At 53.4% G+C, this 17,498-nt stretch overlaps 1 protein-coding gene across 2 annotated transcripts in view; it reads left to right on the top strand.

Moving 5' to 3' along the window:
• Positions 1-264: 264 nt before the first annotated feature.
• The window catches only part of LOC140404005 (ferritin, lower subunit-like), a 144,276-nt gene continuing 127,042 nt past the window's right edge, over positions 265-17,498 (top strand). For both annotated transcript variants that reach the window (XM_072492346.1, XM_072492345.1), the window contains exons 1-2: positions 265-426; positions 1,864-2,010. In XM_072492346.1, coding sequence (XP_072348447.1) covers positions 325-426; positions 1,864-2,010 — 249 coding nt within the window. In that variant the 5' untranslated portion in view covers positions 265-324. The remainder of the gene's footprint in view (positions 427-1,863; positions 2,011-17,498) is intronic.

The raw sequence follows: 17,498 nt of genomic DNA, 5'->3' as shown, positions 1-17,498 counted from the left end.
TTCACCCAACAAGCACGCCTTTCGGGACTTGTGGGCGGAAACCGGAGCGCCCGGAGGAAACCCACGCAGACACGGGGAGAACGTGCAGACTCCGCACAGACAGTGGACCCAAGCCGGGAATCGAACCTGTGAGGCAACAATGCTAACCACTGTGCTATCGTGCAGCTGGCAATCACTAACGAGCCAAACCTCCAGGACCCTCCCCCTCACTGGGTGTGAATGATAAACCCGAGTGCATCACTGACCCCACCCCTGCCCCGAGCTCAGGCAGTTTGGTGACAGATCGAACGAGCGAGCGAGGGGGAAGAGTTTATTGTGTGTACGATGGAGTCTCAGGTGAGACAGAACTTTCACCCAGACAGTGAGACGGCCATCAACAAACTCATCAGCCTTGAGTACTACACCTCATATGTGTACCTCGCCATGGTAAACTAACCTCTTATCACCTTAACACAGATTAGACTGTGACCTCGATGAGACACTGCCTTTTAAAACGTCCCATAATTCTTTCAGAAATATGTTCTTGATGCTGAACCTCTATTTGTGATTATAGGGTTAAATGTTGCTGCTAATTTAGTTTAGCTCCAGGAGATTGTCAATTTATTTTTGTGGTGTTCATGGAACAGGCAGGAATGGGGACAAGAAAGAAGCTGCATTTCTATAGCACCTTGCATGGTTTCCAGTAGTCTCAGAGTGCTCCGTAGCTGCTGGAGCACTTTAGAAGAAGTGTGGTCGTGCTACACGGCCACACAAGATCAGAACACAGACACCAAAGAGGCCACTCCACGTGTCAGCACAGGCGGTGAGTGTCGTCAGGCTATTTAACCGCGAGGGCATCCACGCAATTACAAACATGCCTGACAGGACTGGTGTGCACAGAAGCATATGGTTGACGAGGACTGTGTTGGGGGTGGGAGGGGGGGGGTTTAACTCTGTATCTAACCCCGTGCTGTACCTGTCCTAGGAGTGTTTAATGGGGACAGTGTAGAGGGAGCTTTACTCTGTATCTAACCCTGTGCTGTACCTGTCCTGGGAGTGTTTGATGGGGACAGTGTAGAGGGAGCTTTACTCTGTATCTAACCCGTGCTGTACCTGTCCTGGGAGTGTTTGATGGAGACAGTGTAGAGGGAGCTTTACTCTGTATCTAACCCCGTGCTGTACCTGCGCTGGGAGTGTTTGATGGGGACAGTGTAGAGGGAGCTTTACCCTTTATCTAACCCCGTGCTGTACCTGTCCTGGGAGTGTTTGATGGGGACAGTGTAGAGGGAGCTTTACTCTGTATCTAACCCCGTGCTGTACCTGTCCTAGGAGTGTTTAATGGGGACAGTGTAGAGGGAGCTTTACTCTGTATCTAACCCCGTGCTGTACCTGTCCTGGGAGTGTTTGATGGGGACAGTGTAGAGGGAGCTTTACTCTGTATCTAACCCGTGCTGTACCTGTCCTGGGAGTGTTTGATGGGGACAGTGTAGAGGGAGCTTTACCCTCTATCTAACCCCGTGCTGTACATGTCCTGGGAGTGTTTGATGGCGACAGGAAGTCCTTTGACCACCACCTCAGCTGGTCATAACAACATGTAGATGCTTTTATGTATGTTTTTGTGTGCACCGATATATTTATGTGTGTGCATGTATGTGAATACGTTTCTGCATGTATATGTGTAATGTGCATGTACTTGGGTGTATTTGAACATTTATCTCGTTGCATGTGTGGCGATTGTGTGGGTGGCTTGGAATATATTAATGTAAAATATTGCATTTTTGACTAAATTCTAGGAAGTGGCTCTTCTTTTGTTTTTAAAATCAATGAATCCTGGCCCGTGAGATGGATTTGTTGAAACGGTTTATTGTGTGGTTGTTTTTGCAGTCTTTCTATTTCGAAAGGGACGATGTTGCTCTGGAGAACTTTGCCAAGTTTTTCTACAAGTTGTCGGAGGTGGAGCGTAAGCATGCTGAAGAACTGATACATTACCAGAAGGATAGAGGCGGCCGTGTCCAGCTGGAAAGTATCGAGGTTAGCTGAACGTTTCAACACCACGGAGACTCCATTCCGGCTTTACCAACTCTTCTCTTTCGTGCCTAAAAGAGACAACAGGCGGGATTCTACGTCCCTCCACTGCAGCGGGATTCTCTGTCCATCCACGGCAGCGGGATTCCCCGCTCCCGCTGCCGTGAATGGGAGATTTGTCTGAGCGGCAGATTCTCCGTCCTCACCAATAGCACTAGCGGGGCGGACCCGCAACGGAGAACCCCAGCCAGCGAGGCAATCGTTTCTCCCACTGCTTTCATCTCCGGCATGGTTTCAGTCACGAGGCCACAGCAGGGAGAATGAGCTGCGCTTTAAAGCAGTGACGCAGCAGCGACCACCAGAGGAAATTTGGACATTGAACCTCTTAAGGAGATCTCAGGAAAGGTGACCAAATGGCTTGGTCAAGGGATTGAATTCTAGAGAGTTTCGTAAAGGAGGAATGAGGTCAGAATTGGAGTGATGTCAAGGATTTGGAGGGTTAGAAATATGGAAAGTTTAAGGCACAGAAAGAGGCCACTCGGTCCATCATGTCCAAAGAATGAGACACTCTCTATTCCTATTCTATCACCTTTTGTCCATAGCCTGCAGCTTCAGGCACCTGTGTTCATCCAGACACATTTTAAACACCTTGAGGGTTCCGGACTCTATCAGGCAGTGAGTTCCACAACCACACAACCCTCTGGGAGAAAACATCTTTCCTCATCTCCCCTCTAACCATTCGACCAATCACTTTCAGGGCTTTAACCGTAAATGTTTCTGTCCGGTTTATGGGCGTGTTTAGAGGGGTGGCCGCAGTGAAACACCCCCGCGATTCAACAGCATTTTGCCGTCTTTTTTCTGGCCACAGAAATCCCAGCAGGAAGGGCTAATGGTGGATCGGGGCGCTATTTTATTTTGGCTGCACCAATCTTTCAACCCCTCCTTCCAGCACCCCCCCCCCCCCCCCCCCCCCCCCCCCATGTTCTAATCCCCTCCACCTCCAACTTTGGGGAGGCCCGCGGGAACACCCCCCCCCCTCCTCTCCGTCCACCTGGGAAAGCTCCCCCGAGCCCTGGTAGTGCCTCTACCAGCCTGGCAATGGTATCCTGTGCCAGGGTGCCTGGGTGGCACTGCCAGGGTGCCAGGTGAACCGTGCCAAGGTGCCCGGTGTAAGAGGGAATGCCAGGATGTCACCTTGTCCCCTCCCCGACCCTCTGGGGTCTATAATGGCCGGGGAACCCCCCCCTCCCCATTATGACTGGTCCATGTTTGCGGAAACCGGTACTAAATGGGACCCTGGCCAGGTCTCTGACACGCGGCCGTTAGGTCCTGGGCACCGGGAGAATCCCGCCCACATATATTTAAATGAGCCTCATTTGAATATGCTAATCTGGACCACACTCAGTGAGGGCGAGATCCAGATCGCGATGTCTCGCGAGACTCCGTGAAACCTGGCAAGGTGTTTCGAGCGTCGCAAATCTGGCGAGATCCAATGGCTCCATCTCAACACCAAGCCGTGCCTGACAAGCCTGTTAAATCGCGCCCTAAATCTATGCCCCCCTAATCACTGCCGTCCGTGCTGCAGTAAATAGGCCCGTCCCAACCACTCTATCCAGGCCCCCCACACAATCCTGTCCCCCTCAATCAAATCTCCCCCATCCTCCTCTGTTCCAGGGAGAACAAGCCCAGTCTCCCCCATCTTTCCTCATAGCCACGGCTTTCCAATCCTGGCAACATCCTCGCAAATCTCCCCTGCGCCCTCTCTATGGAGAGTCAGAGGAGATTCCAGAAATAGGGAGAAACGAGGTGAGGCCGTTTGAAAAACAGAGGGTGAGAATCAAACTCCCTTTTCTGGGCCGGGTTAACATGAGTAGAGATGTCGGTCCGAATTCTCTGCTTTGTGACAGCGGAAGCGGGAATGGCAATCGGGCGGAGAATCGATTTGCGTCTTGCGCCCCTGACTCTGCGCTCCAGTGCCTCACTGGCACCAATATCGATGCCTGCGCCCCACGCCAGCGGATCCATGCAAAACCATGCATGGACTTTAATAGGGTGCACGGTAGTTAGCACTGCTGCCTCACAGCGCCAGGGACCCGGGTTCGATCCCCGGCTTGGGTCACTGTCTGTGCGGAGTCTGCCCGTCCTCCCCGTGTCTGCGTGGGTTTCCTCCGGGAGCTCCGGTTTCCTCCCGCAGTCCAAAGATGTAGAGGTTAGGATTGGTCATGCTAAAATTGCCTGTTAGTATCGAAAGATTACGGGGATAGGGTGGGGGTGTGGGCCTGGGTAGGGCGCTCTTTCAGAGTGTCGGCATAGACTCAATGGGCCGAATGGCCTTCTTCTGCACTGTAAGAATTTTACGGTTAAAAATTCCATGGGTAATATCATTAATGGCTTGGACATTTAATGCTCCAATTTCTGCAATGCTCTGCCCCTCAAGGCGGACGTCTCGCAGGCGTGAATTAGTATTTACAAGCGGGGCCTGGACGCCATGGCCACAGAGGGAGAGTGGGGAGGCCAACAAAACTCTGAAAAAGCCTCAAAGACTGTCGGGCTTGCTGGGCAGTGGCTTTCCTGGGCGGGGCAGTAGCGGGGAACAGCTTGGTGCCAGGTTCCTTTACTCAAGGGCTGGGATTCTCCCCGAACCGACGGGTGGGCCACACCGGCGGCCAAGAGTGGCGTGATCCACTCAGGCGTTGGGCTGCCCGGAAGTTGCGGAATCCTGTGTTTGAGATGCACCCCTCTGGTGCTGCTCACAGGCTCCTGGTTGCTCACACTGCTGAGTGCACCCCGTGTCCTTTGAATGCTCAGAGAGCCTCTGGTCGCCTGGGAACGCACCCAGGCCTCCTCTAGACACCCTCACACCCCAGCACAATCAGGGGTCCATCAGGTGTTGGCCCTCCTCAGAGGCTCAGCCCCATTGCAGAGGAAGCAGGGGATCATCAGAGCTCACCCCAAGCAGAGGACACTGGCACTGTGATCCATGGACTGCTCCTCTCAGGGCAGAGGCCTCATCAGTGAACCCCATCACCCCTCAGGATCACCAGCTGGCTCCCCCTGGCGAGGCTGGCACCGTTGACTGTCTCTGCCATCTCTACCCAGGCACTGTTCAGGAGGGCGGGCGTGAGTCTGTGGTCCACCCTGAGGAACAGGGTATCCCTCCTCTCCTCACCGACATGGAGCAGTGGGTCCACCTCGGACTCCCGAAATCAGGGGGCAGGTCTTCGCTGAGCCATCCTCATGGCTGCAGCGAGTGTCCGGGACATGGAGAGCTTAAAAACTGTTGCAGCTGCCAGGCTCTTTGGCGCTAATCCCGGACCCGGCGGCTACAATGTCCGCTGGGCCAGGAATTCCTCTTGATTCGTGCTGGCAGGGTTCTGGGCCATTTGCCTGCCCTGACTCGCTGACCGAACAGCCCCCGCATCGGAAGTGCGAATTGCACGCTCTTGGCGAGAACACTTCATGATTCAGCGGACTCAACTTAAAGTCCACTGAACTGCGCATTTGGCGGGGTGTTGATCGTTAACTGCTATTCAATGGCACTTTGCCACTTTGTTAGGCCTCGTCAAGGAACGCACCATCAAGGCCACTCTTTAATAATAATAATAATAGCTTACTGTCACAAGTAGGCTTCAATTAAGTTACTGTGAAAAGCCCCTAGTCGCCCACATTCCGGCGCCTGTTCGGGAGGCCGGTACGGGAATTGAATCCGCGCTGATGGCCTTGTTCTGCATTACAAGCCAGCTGTTTAGCCCACTGTGCTAAACCAGCCCCTCTTTAAGTCATTTCCTGCATTGACGACAGTGCAAGAAGATCACTTGCTGATCAGGGCGCCATTTGTAAAGGCAGCCCCGATCTTTCAAACCTCGTGGCTTCAGGACCCCCCCCACTTCACCCCATCTCTTATGGGCAAGGACACCCCCCCCCCCTCCCCCCCAGGCCTGACCCCTGGCCCGGGCAAGCTGACACCTGGGCACCTTGCCGGCCTGGCAGTGCTAGCCGGGGCACGCTGTCTCATTTAAATATGCGCGCCTGGACCCCGCCCAGCGATAGCGAGATCCAGATCACAAAGCGCCCGACTTGGTGTCGGGATCAGTCCGTTGAATCTCGCGAGACGCTTCGAGGATCGCCAATCTCGACACAGAATCTCGACTGCAACAGTCAGCGGCCTGGTCCCGAGTCGGGCGCACCGCGGCCACCGAATCTCGCCCCTCGTCTCCCACACTGAGAATTCTGGCCTCTGTCAGGAACACGGGACACTGGCTGGGAGGGGTGACTGACGACAGTGTGCGGGAGCTGGATTAACATCATTGCGTTAGTGGGTAACGTTCAAAAGTACCTCATTGGCTAACACACTTTGAGTTGCCCGGTGGCCGTGTGATAAATATCCGGGGCTGGTTTAGCACAGGGTTAAATCGCTGGCTTTGAAAGCAGACCAAGGCAGGCCAGCAGCACGGTTCAATTCCCGTACCGGCCTCCCTGAACAGGCGCCGAGAATGTGGCGACTAGGGGCTTTTCACAGTCACTTCATTTGAAGCCTACTTGTGACAATAAGCGATTTTCATTTCATTTCAAGGCTACGTTTTGTGCACAGAATACAGTTCTTAACTCAAAGCCACTTCAGGCTCGATGGAGGTGCCTCCTTTCTCTCCGACCCGTGTTGTCCAGTGTGTTAGTTAGCATCTATTCACCTGTGGTTGGCAATGAATCCCGATTGGAGCTAATTGCATTACTTTTTTTTAAAATATTTTATTGAAAATTTTTGGTCAACCATCACAGTACATTGTGTATCCTTTACACAATAATATAACAGTATAAATAACAATGACCTGTTTTATAAACAAAGAATAAATAATATATAACAAAAACGAAAACTAAAACTAAATGGCAACTGCCTTGTCTCAGATAAACACTCTCCAAAAATATGGTTTAACAGTCCAATATACAATTATTTATAGCAACGACCGATACATATTATACATATACATTAACAACCCTGAGATACCTTCTGGTTCCTCCTCCCCCCCCCCCCCCCCCCCCCCCCCCCCCGGGCTGCTGCTGCTGTCTTCTTCTTTTCCATTCCCTCTATCTTTCTGTGAGGTATTCGACGAACGGTTGCCACCGCCTGGTGAACCCTGAGCCGATCCCCTTAGGACGAACTTAATCCGTTCCAGCTTTATAAACCCTGCCATGTCATTTATCCAGGTCTCCACCCCCGGGGGCTTGGCTTCCTTCCACATCAACAGTATCCTGCGACGGGCTACTAGGGACGCAAAGGCCAAAACATCGGCCTCTCTCGCCTCCTGCACTCCCGGCTCTTGTGCAACCCCAAATATAGCCAACCCCCAGCTTGGTTCGACCTGGACCCCCACTACTTTCAAAAGCACCTTTGTCACCCCCACCCAGAACCCCTGTAGTGCCGGACATGACCAGAACATGTGGGTGTGATTCGCTGGGCTTCTCGAGCACCTCGCACACCTATCCTCTACCCCAAAAAATGTACTGAGCCGTGCTCCAGTCATATGCGCCCTGTGTAACACCTTAAATTGAATCAGGCTTAGCCTGGCACACGAGGACGATGAGTTTACCCTACTTAGGGCATCCGCCCACAGCCCCTCCTCAATCTCCTCCCCCAGCTCTTCTTCCCATTTCCCTTTCAGCTCATCTACCATAATCTCCCCCTCGTCCCTCATTTCCCTATGTATATCTGACACCTTACCGTCCCCCACCCATGTCTTTGAGATCACTCTGTCCTGCACCTCATGCGTCGGGAGCTGCGGGAATTCCCTCACCTGTTGCCTCGCAAAAGCCCTCAGTTGCATATACCGGAATACATTCCCTTGAGGCAACCCATATTTCTCGGTCAGCGCTCCCAGACTTGCGAACTTCCCATCCACAAACAGATCTTTCAGTTGCGTTACTCCTGCTCTTTGCCATATTCCAAATCCCCCATCCATTCTCCCCGGGGCAAACCTATGGTTATTTCTTATCGGGGACCCTACCAAGGCTCCCGTCTTTCCCCTATGCCGTCTCCACTGCCCCCAAATTTTCAAAGTCGCCACCACCACCAGGCTTGTGGTGTATTTCTTCGGTGAGAACGGCAATGGGGCCGTCACCATAGCTTGTAGGCTAGTCCCCCTACAGGACGCCCTCTCCAATCTCTTCCACGCCGCTCCCTCCTCTTCTCCCATCCACTTACTCACCATTGAGATATTGGCGGCCCAGTAGTACTCACTTAGGCTCGGTAGTGCCAGCCCCCCCTATCCCTACTACGCTGTAAGAATCCCTTCCTCACTCTCGGGGTCTTCCCGGCCCACACAAAACTCATGATACTCTTTTCGATCCTTTTGAAAAAAGCCTTCGTGATCACCACCGGGAGGCACTGAAACACAAAGAGGAATCTCGGGAGGACTACCATTTTAACCGCCTGCACCCTCCCTGCCAGTGACAGGGATACCATGTTCCTATCTCTTGAAGTCCTCCTCCATTTGTTCCACCAATCGCGTTAAATTTAACCTATGCAATGTACCCCAATTCTTGGCTATCTGGATCCCCAAGTAACGAAAGTCCCTTGTTACCTTCCTCAGCGGAAAGTCCTCTATTTCTCTGCTCTGCTCCCCTGGATGCACCACAAACAACTCACTTTTCCCCATGTTCAGTTTATATCCTGAGAATTCTCCAAACTCCCGAAGTGTCCGCATTATCTCTGGCATCCCCTCCGCCGGGTCCGCTACATATAACAACAAATCATCCGCATACAGAGATACCCGGTGTTCTTCTCCTCCTCTAAGTACTCCCCTCCACTTCTTGGAACCCCTCAATGCTATTGCCAGGGGCTCAATCGCCAGTGCAAACAGTAATGGGGACAGAGGGCATCCCTGCCTTGTCCCTCTATGGAGCCGAAAGTATGCAGATCCCCGTCCATTCGTGACCACACTCGCCTCTGGGGCCCTATACAACAGCTGCACCCATCCAACATACTCATCTCCAAAACCAAATCTCCTCAGCACCTTCAACAGATAATCCCACTCCACTCTATCAAATGCTTTCTCGGCATCCATCGCCACCACTATCTCCGCTTCCCCCTCTGGTGGGGGCATCATCATTACCCCTAGCAGCCTCCGTATATTCGTATTCAGCTGTCTCCCCTTCACAAACCCAGTTTGGTCCTCATGGACCACCCTCAGGACACAATCCTCGATCCTCATTGCCATTACCTTGGCCAGAATCTTAGCGTCTACATTTAGGAGGGAAATAGGTCTATAGGACCCGCATTGCAGCGGGTCCTTTTCCTTCTTTAGGAGAAGCGATATCGTTGCCTCAGACATAGTCGGGGGCAGCTGTCCCCTTTCCTTTGCCTCATTAAAGGTCCTCATCAGTAGCGGGGCGAGCAAGTCCACATATTTCCTGTAAAATTCAACTGGGAATCCATCCGGTCCCGGAGCCTTTCCCGCCTGCATGCTCCTAATTCCTTTCACTACTTCCTCTATTTCAATCTGTGCTCCCAGTCCCACCCTTTCCTGCTCCTCCACCTTGGGAAATTCCAGCCGGTCCAGAAAGCCCATCATTCTCTCCCTCCCATCCGGGGGTTGAGCTTCGTATAATTTTTTATAAAATGCCTTGAACACTCCATTCATTCTCTCCGCTCCCCGCTCCATCTCTCCTTCCTCATCTCTCACTCCCCCTATTTCCCTCGCTGCTCCCCTTTTCCTCAATTGTGGGCCAGCAACCTGCTCGCCTTCTCCCCATATTTGTACTGTACACCCTGTGCCTTCCTCCATTGTGCCTCTGCAGTACCCGTTGTCAGCAAGTCAAATTCTACGTGTAGCCTTTGCCTTACCCTGTACAGTCCCTCCTCCGGTGCCTCCGCATATTGCCTGTCCACCCTCAGAAGTTCTTGCAGCAACCGCTCCCGTTCCCTACTCTCCTGCTTTCCTTTATGTGCCCTTATTGAAATCAGCTCCCCTCTAACCACTGCCTTCAGCGCCTCCCAGACCACTCCCACCTGGACCTCCCCATTATCATTGAGTTCCAAGTACTTTTCAATGCACCCCCTCACCCTTAGACACACACCCTCATCTGCCATTAGTCCCATGTCCATTCTCCAGGGTGGGCGCCCTTCTGTTTCCTCCCCTATCTCCAAGTCCACCCAATGTGGAGCATGATCCGAAATGGCTATAGCCGTATACTCCGTTCCCCTCACCTTCGGGATCAATGCCCTTCCCAAAACAAAAAAGGGAATAGACTTTGTGGACATAGGAGAAAAACGAAAACTCCTTACTCCTAGGTCTGCTAAATCTCCACGGGTCTACTTCTCCCATCTGCTCCATAAAATCTTTAAGCACCTTGGCTGCTGCCGGCCTCCTTCCAGTCCTGGACCTCGACCTGTCCAGCCCTGGTTCCAACACCGTATTGAAATCTCCCCCCATTACCAACTTTCCCACCTCTAGGTCCGGGATGCGTCCTAGCATACGCCTCATAAAATTGGCATCATCCCAGTTCGGGGCATATACGTTTACCAATACCACCGTCTCCCCCTGTAGTTTGCCACTCACCATCACGTATCTGCCCCCGCTATCCGCCACTATAGTCTTTGCCTCAAACATTACCCGCTTCCCCACTAATATAGCCACCCCCCTGTTTTTCGCATCTAGCCCCGAATGGAACACCTGCCCCACCCAACCTTTGCGTAGTCTCACCTGGTCTATCAGTTTCAAGTGTGTTTCCTGTAACATAACCACGTCTGCCTTAAGTTTCTTAAGGTGTGCGAGTACCCGTGCTCTCTTTATCGGCCCGTTCAGCCCTCTCACGTTCCACGTGATCAGCCGGGTTGGGGGGCTTTTTACCCCCCTTGTCGATTAGCCATCCCCTTTTTCCAGCTCCTCACCCGGTTCCCACGCAGCTGTGTCCCCCCCCCAGGCGGTGCCCCCCCGTCCATCCCACCCCATGCCAGCTCCCCCCTCTCCCCAGCAGCAGCAGCCCAATAATTCCCCCCTCCCACCCCCCCCCCGCTAGATCCCCCACTAGCGTAGTTACACCCCCCATGTTGCTCCCAGAAGTCAGCAAACTCTGGCCGACCTCGGCTTCCCCCCGTGACCTCGGCTCACACCGTGCGACGCCCCCTCCTTCCTGCTTCCCTATTCCCGCCATGATTATCGTAGCGCGGGAACCGAGCCCGCGCTTCCCCCTTGGCCCCGCCCCCAATGGCCAACGCCCCATCTCCTCCACCTCCTTTCCTCCCCTTCCACCACCTCCTGTGGAAGAGAGAAAAGTTACCACATCGCAGGATTAATAACATAAAACTCCTCTTTCCCCCCTTTTTACCCCCCTCTTCGCCCCCCATACTCGCCCCACCACTTTGTTTCAAACGTTCTTTTTTTTAATAACCCGCTCATTCCAATTTTTCTTCCACGATAAAAGTCCACGCCTCATCCGCCATCTCGAAGTAGTGGTGCCTCCCTTGATATGTGACCCACAGTCTTGCCGGTTGCAGCATTCCGAATTTTATCTTCTTTTTGTGAAGCACCGCCTTGGCCCGATTAAAGCTCGCCCTCCTTCTCGCCACCTCCGCACTCCAGTCTTGATAAACGCGGATCACCGCGTTCTCCCACTTACTGCTCCGAGTTTTCTTTGCCCATCTAAGGACCATCTCTCTATCCTTAAAACGGAGGCATCTCACCACTATGGCTCTAGGACTTTCTCCTGCTCTCGGTCCTCACGCCATCACTCGGTATGCTCCCTCCACCTCCAGCGGACCCGCCGGGGCCTCCGCTCCCATTAACGAGTGCAGCATCGTGCTCACATATGCCCCGACGTCCGCTCCCTCCGCACCTTCAGGAAGACCAAGAATCCTTAGGTTGTTCCTCCTCGCGTTGTTCTCCAGCGCCTCCAGCCTTTCCACACGTCGTTTATGGTGTGCCTCGTGCATCTCCGTCTTCACCACCAGGCCCTGTATGTCGTCCTCATTCTCGGCAGCCTTTGCCTTCACGACCCGAAGCTCCCGCTCCTGGGTCTTTTGCTCCTCCTTTAGCCCTTCGATCACCTGTAATATCGGGGCCAACAGCTCCTTCTTCATTTCCTTTTTGAGTTCTTCCACGCAGCGTTTCAAAAACTCGTGTTGTTCAGGGCCCCATATTAAACTGCCACCTTCCGACGCCATCTTGGTTTTTGCTTGCCTTCCTTGCCGCTGCTCTAAAGGATCCACCGCAATCCGGCCACCTTCCTCTCCTTTTTTCATCCGTATCCAGGGGGGATTCCTTTCTGGTTCACCGCACTGTACTTTTAGCCGTTAAAATTGCCGTTGGGGCTCTTATTAAGAGCCCAAAAGTCCGTTCCACCGGGAGCTGCCGAAACGTGCGACACAGCTGGTCATCGCCGCACCCGGAAGTCGCTAATTGCATTACTGATTATTCAATAAAAGATGAGTTGTGGGCACTGCTGTTGGCCCCGTGATCTCAATACTGACGATTGCATGGCACAGATGAATTTTAACCTCTGTGTGCGTCTGTTGGTGAACAAAATGCAAAACATGTGCGTGTTCAGTGTTTTACTTCCTTGGAAGCAGATGTTCGTGTAAACGTACACATGTGAGGCCTGTGTTCTGTGGCTTGTCAATAATTTCTTCTTAGGCAACATTGCCGCAGATCATTGAGCTTGAGAGCTGCATTTCACCGTCCTCACCACTGGAGAGCAGTGGTCTGCCAATTTTGCAAAGGAACTGTTCAATAGTATCCATCCCGAAACGCTTTACAGCTGAGGTTCTTTGGAAGCTGAGTCAATGTTGGTGACATTGAAGGAATCCAGCTGCCAATTTGCACAGGGCAAAGCCCTCACGAACAGTGGCGAGATCATGAGGATACCATGGGTGGGATTCTCCAACCATGGGGGGCTACCTCCAGCATCAAAACGTTTCACTCTGGACTTTGTTGAAGGAAGTCGAGAGTGATTCTCCTACCTGAAGGTGGCTAGCAGGGCCCCAGAGTGCTCCACGCACTCAGCCTGCCGATACGGGGCCGTGCACGTCCGGTCGGGAGTCCGCGCACGCGCATGGCAGAGGCCTTCGGCGGCCGCCCCGCACAACATGGCGCACTCACGACGCGGAGCGGCCCCGAATACATAGGCCCCCCTGCGATCGTGCGCGCCCGCGGAGCGGTGGCCCCCCCCCCCCCATCGCTAGCCTGGACGTCCCTCAGGCCCCCCATCCCCCCTCCACCCCCCCCACCCACCGGTGAAGAATCACCCCACCCCCCACCAGGGCAGTGGTTAGAACCACGCCATTGGGAACTCGGCCAGTTGCCGTCGGTGAATCGCGGAGGGTATCCTCTGTCAATGGCCCCCTACCCGCGCCGCGTAGGCCACGCGCGCGATTGGCGGCGATTCTCTGGGGACCGGGGAATCGCGGGAGCTTCGTCGCGCCGGTTTTCGCCGTCAACGGCCATTCTCCGCCCCCACGCCAATCGCGATTTCGGCACAGAGACTCAGAGAATCCCGCTACATCTGTTTAGGTGATGGCTGAACGTTAAGTACTGAAACCTCCCTGCATTTATATAACACCCTTTGCGACAGCGGAATGTCCCAACTTGCTTTACAGCCTGTGAAGTACATTTGCAGTGTGGCCACTGTTGTAGGAAAGGTGGCAGCTAATTTGTACACAGCAAGCTCCCAAAGGTGGCCATGTTATGTCCGGGCAAACTTGACGTCACCCCAAACACCCGCATTCCACCACGAACCAGCTCGCGTTCGCCCGTCACCCTGGGAGCTCGCTGACCCGCAGGGTCTCCCGGGTCAAGCAGCACTTTGCGTTTGAAAACCTAGACCTTGATTTCATGTCCCTGCGTGGCCTCGCCCCCCCCCCCCCCCCCCCCTAATCTCTGTAACGTCACCCAGCCCCTCACAACCCCTCTGAGATATCTGCACCCCTCTAATTCTGGCCTCTCGAGCATCCCGACTATAATCGCTCCAGCACTGGGTGGCCGTGCCTCCCGTTGCCTGCGTCCCAACCCCTGGAATTTCCTCCCTAAACCTCTGCCCCTCCACCTTGACTTTGTCCTTCAAGACACTCCTTAAATCCTGCCTCTTTGACCAGACTCTTGGTAATTTGCATGAATACCTCGTTATGTGCCTCGGGTCTTGTTTGATAATGCGCCTGCAAAGCACCTTGGTTGTCACATGAAGGGCGCAATTTGAATATAAGTTGCTGTTGTTACAATCTACTTTTGTGATGTTGATTGAAAGATAGATATTTGACAGGAGACCCAGGAGACCCCCCCCCCCCCCCCCCCCCCGCCCTCAGGCGTATTTACATCCAGGTGAAAGGTCAGACGAGGTGTCAACATAATGTTTCCCTTGAGAGATGCCATCTGTGACTGCGTAGCACTCCCTCTGTACGGCACTGGGAGTGCCAGGCCACGTTATGTGCTCAAATCTCTATATTTCGATATGACTCCCCGACTCTCTGACGCATCGATTGAGCCATGACTGACAGCATACAATAGCTATGTCGGTGTCTCTACCCTTAACAGACCACTGGTTGCACATTCACCACCCAGCATTTGTAGGCAGAAGCCTACTTCTGTGTGGTCTGTGGATCTGCAGGTTAAATGCTGTGTGTCATTAGCATGCCAATACCTTTGAACTCTTCCTCATTTTACTTCCCTAATGTTCTAGTGTTTGCTGATGATGTGGAGATCAAAGCTAGTGACATCGAAACAAACCTGTTGGACTTTAACCTGGTGTTGTAAGTCTTCGTACAGTGTTTGCTGAGGTGGAGAATCTCAGCCAGAATGTTGACAGAACGAATGCAAATATTGTCCTAACCTCTGGGATAGGGAAGTGGGTATCAGCCTGGGTGTTAAGTCGCAACTTCCTCAGTTGCATAGATGTGTTTTCTTTGTGTTCACCAAATAAACTAAACAAACAAACTCAGGGATGAATTAAAAATACATTTTTCCCTGCAGGGTTTCTGCATCAAGGTAAACAGAATCTCAAAGGAAACTTTCAAAGGAAACATCAAAACAATACATCATTAGAGATGGGACGTCCCATTTCCCCGCGGGGCCCACTGGTCACGGAAGGTCTCGATCGCACTGGCGGACACCGCATGCTCCCTTTCCAGGGACACCCGCCAACGAGGAAGAGGGGCAGATAGTCAGGGTGGATGGCCACCCGCTGCCTGGACTTAGTAATGGGCAACTTGGCCAGGCCCAGAAGGAGGCCCAGGAGGAGGTCCTCCACCCTCCCCACCCCGCTCCACACCCGGGTGACTGAAGGTCAAGAGTGTCATAATATACACCAGTATATCATGGTGCAAACACACACACTGATGGACACACAGCGGGACCAATCAACACACACAACACCGCAGCCAATCACCAGTTAGAGCACACTCACTATAAAGACAGAGGGCATCAGTTTTCCCACTCATTCGGGATGCAGCCTCTCAGAAGGACAGAGCTTACTGCTTACAGCACAGATCTTCACCATGTGCTGAGTGCATAGACTGGTTAGGACAGGCATAGGTCTTTAGTTTAATCTAACATCGTGTTAACCCACAGTGAAAGTATGTTCAACAGTTTCTAACTTAATAAAATAGTTGTGGTAGTATGCATTAGGGGTCATGTGGGACTGTGAAGCCGTGATGTCATTGGCTGACAGATCCCGGGTCCTGGTTGGCTGTTGACCTCTAGCTCCGCCCTGAAGGCGGAGTATAAGAACCTGGAGTTCTCCCCCGCAGGCCAGTCTGTTACTGAACTGCGGGGAACAAGTCACGCTTAATAAAGCCTCATCGACTTCATCTCTATTCGTCTCTCGTGAGTCTTTGTGCGCTACAATAGTGTTGCACTATTTTAAGTGTTGGTGACCTGGAGGTGTTCCACGGATCCAAAGCACCCAACACAACAAAGAGTGTGGGGCTGAAGAGTAACAAAAAGAAAGTAACAGATTTTCAGAAAACTAATAAAGGAGTGCAGGCCAGAGCAACTCACATAAGCATGGTCCACGGGCTCCACAAGGCCGCAAAAGATGCAGGCATCTTGGGGGTCTGTGAACCAACGCAACCCACGGTTGTATGGGACTGCAGCGTGCAACACCCAGCAGCCCAATCTCCGAGGATGGGGGGAGGACAGCCGCATAGAGAGCCCTCCACGGGGGCCATCCGCTGTCGGATGGCAGCAAGGCGTGCCCAGGGCATGTCCAGACGGCGGGCAGAGGCAAGGGAGGTCCAGGGAGGTCCCATCCAGGAATCCCCTCCAGGCCGTGCTGATGGGCACGGGACACATTTCCGTGAGGAAATGCTGATTGCGGGGGCACCGGCGCCCCAGGGAGGGTCCGGGCGTTTGGGGTGGATGTGGAATTCTGTCGGAGCAGGGGTTTCACTCAGAGGCGGGACCACCGCACACCTGAGCATCCTCGAGACCTCGCATTCCATCGGGTCCGAGCACCACCGCTTTAAGGCGTTGGGCGGCGTCGGCCGCGAGCTGGGCGTCCACCAACGCCGAACCCGCCAGTTCAAAATGGGTCATCCAGTCCAGTCCTCGGGCACCCAGTACGCCCCCGATTCCATGTATACAAACACCTTCCAACTGGGACTTGCCTAAACAAGCGGCCTTGATCTAAAAACATCCTTCCCCCACCCCCCACTCAACCCCCCCCCCCATCTCCCGGGGCCCCCATCCCCCGGGGCCCCCATCCTTCCCCCCCGATGCCTGTAATCTTCATCAGCCCGACAAACCCTCCAAGATCTCTGCGCACTTCGGATCTTTGGCATCCGACCGATGCCTGATGTGCATCGCTTCGCCATGGCCGGTTGTGCCTTCAGCTGACTAGGCTATAACCCCTGGAATTTCCTCCCTAAACTTCTCCATCTCTTCTCTCTCTCTCACTCTCTCCATCTCTCTCTCGCTCCTCCTTTCAGACCAATATCTTTGGCCAAGCTTCCTGGCCTCCTGTCCACCCAGCTTCTGGCAATGGCTCCGAATCAGACGTTGTTGCTCCGGTGAAGCTCCTGTGAAAGTCGCTAGATAAATGCAATTCGTTGTTAGTGTTGCCAGCGTCCACCATATTGCGAGGACAGGAAGTATGAATTAGTCCCCCCCCCACCCACATTTTGATTCTTCCCTGTACGCAAAGCGGGCTACTGCGTGACGCTGGTGGAAAACCCGATTATAAAGCGACCCACGGGAAAGGGGCAGAGTCCAGCTGTCCCCTCGGCTACAACGCGCCACCTCCCTGGCGATATGGGGCGAGAGTTTAAGGCCAGAGGTCGAGCAGGCCCCCCACCCCGTGCTTATGTAAAATACAGCCTGACAACGTCAGCGTGCTAATCCCACGCCTGACCCGCCGGTCTCCGATATTACGGGGGCCAAAATGGCAGGCCTCCCCCCCCCCGCCATTTTGAAAACACAAATTGACCAGATATTGAACTTGTTAAAGACACAATTCACTGCAGTTTTTCATTGCCCCCTCCGTTTCCCGGTAGTCTCTTTGGGAAAAACGTTGGC

The sequence above is a fragment of the Scyliorhinus torazame genome, chromosome 29 (assembly GCF_047496885.1).
Source record: "Scyliorhinus torazame isolate Kashiwa2021f chromosome 29, sScyTor2.1, whole genome shotgun sequence".
Classification (NCBI taxonomy): domain Eukaryota; kingdom Metazoa; phylum Chordata; class Chondrichthyes; order Carcharhiniformes; family Scyliorhinidae; genus Scyliorhinus; species Scyliorhinus torazame.
This window is presented reverse-complemented; position numbering and strand designations above follow the sequence as displayed.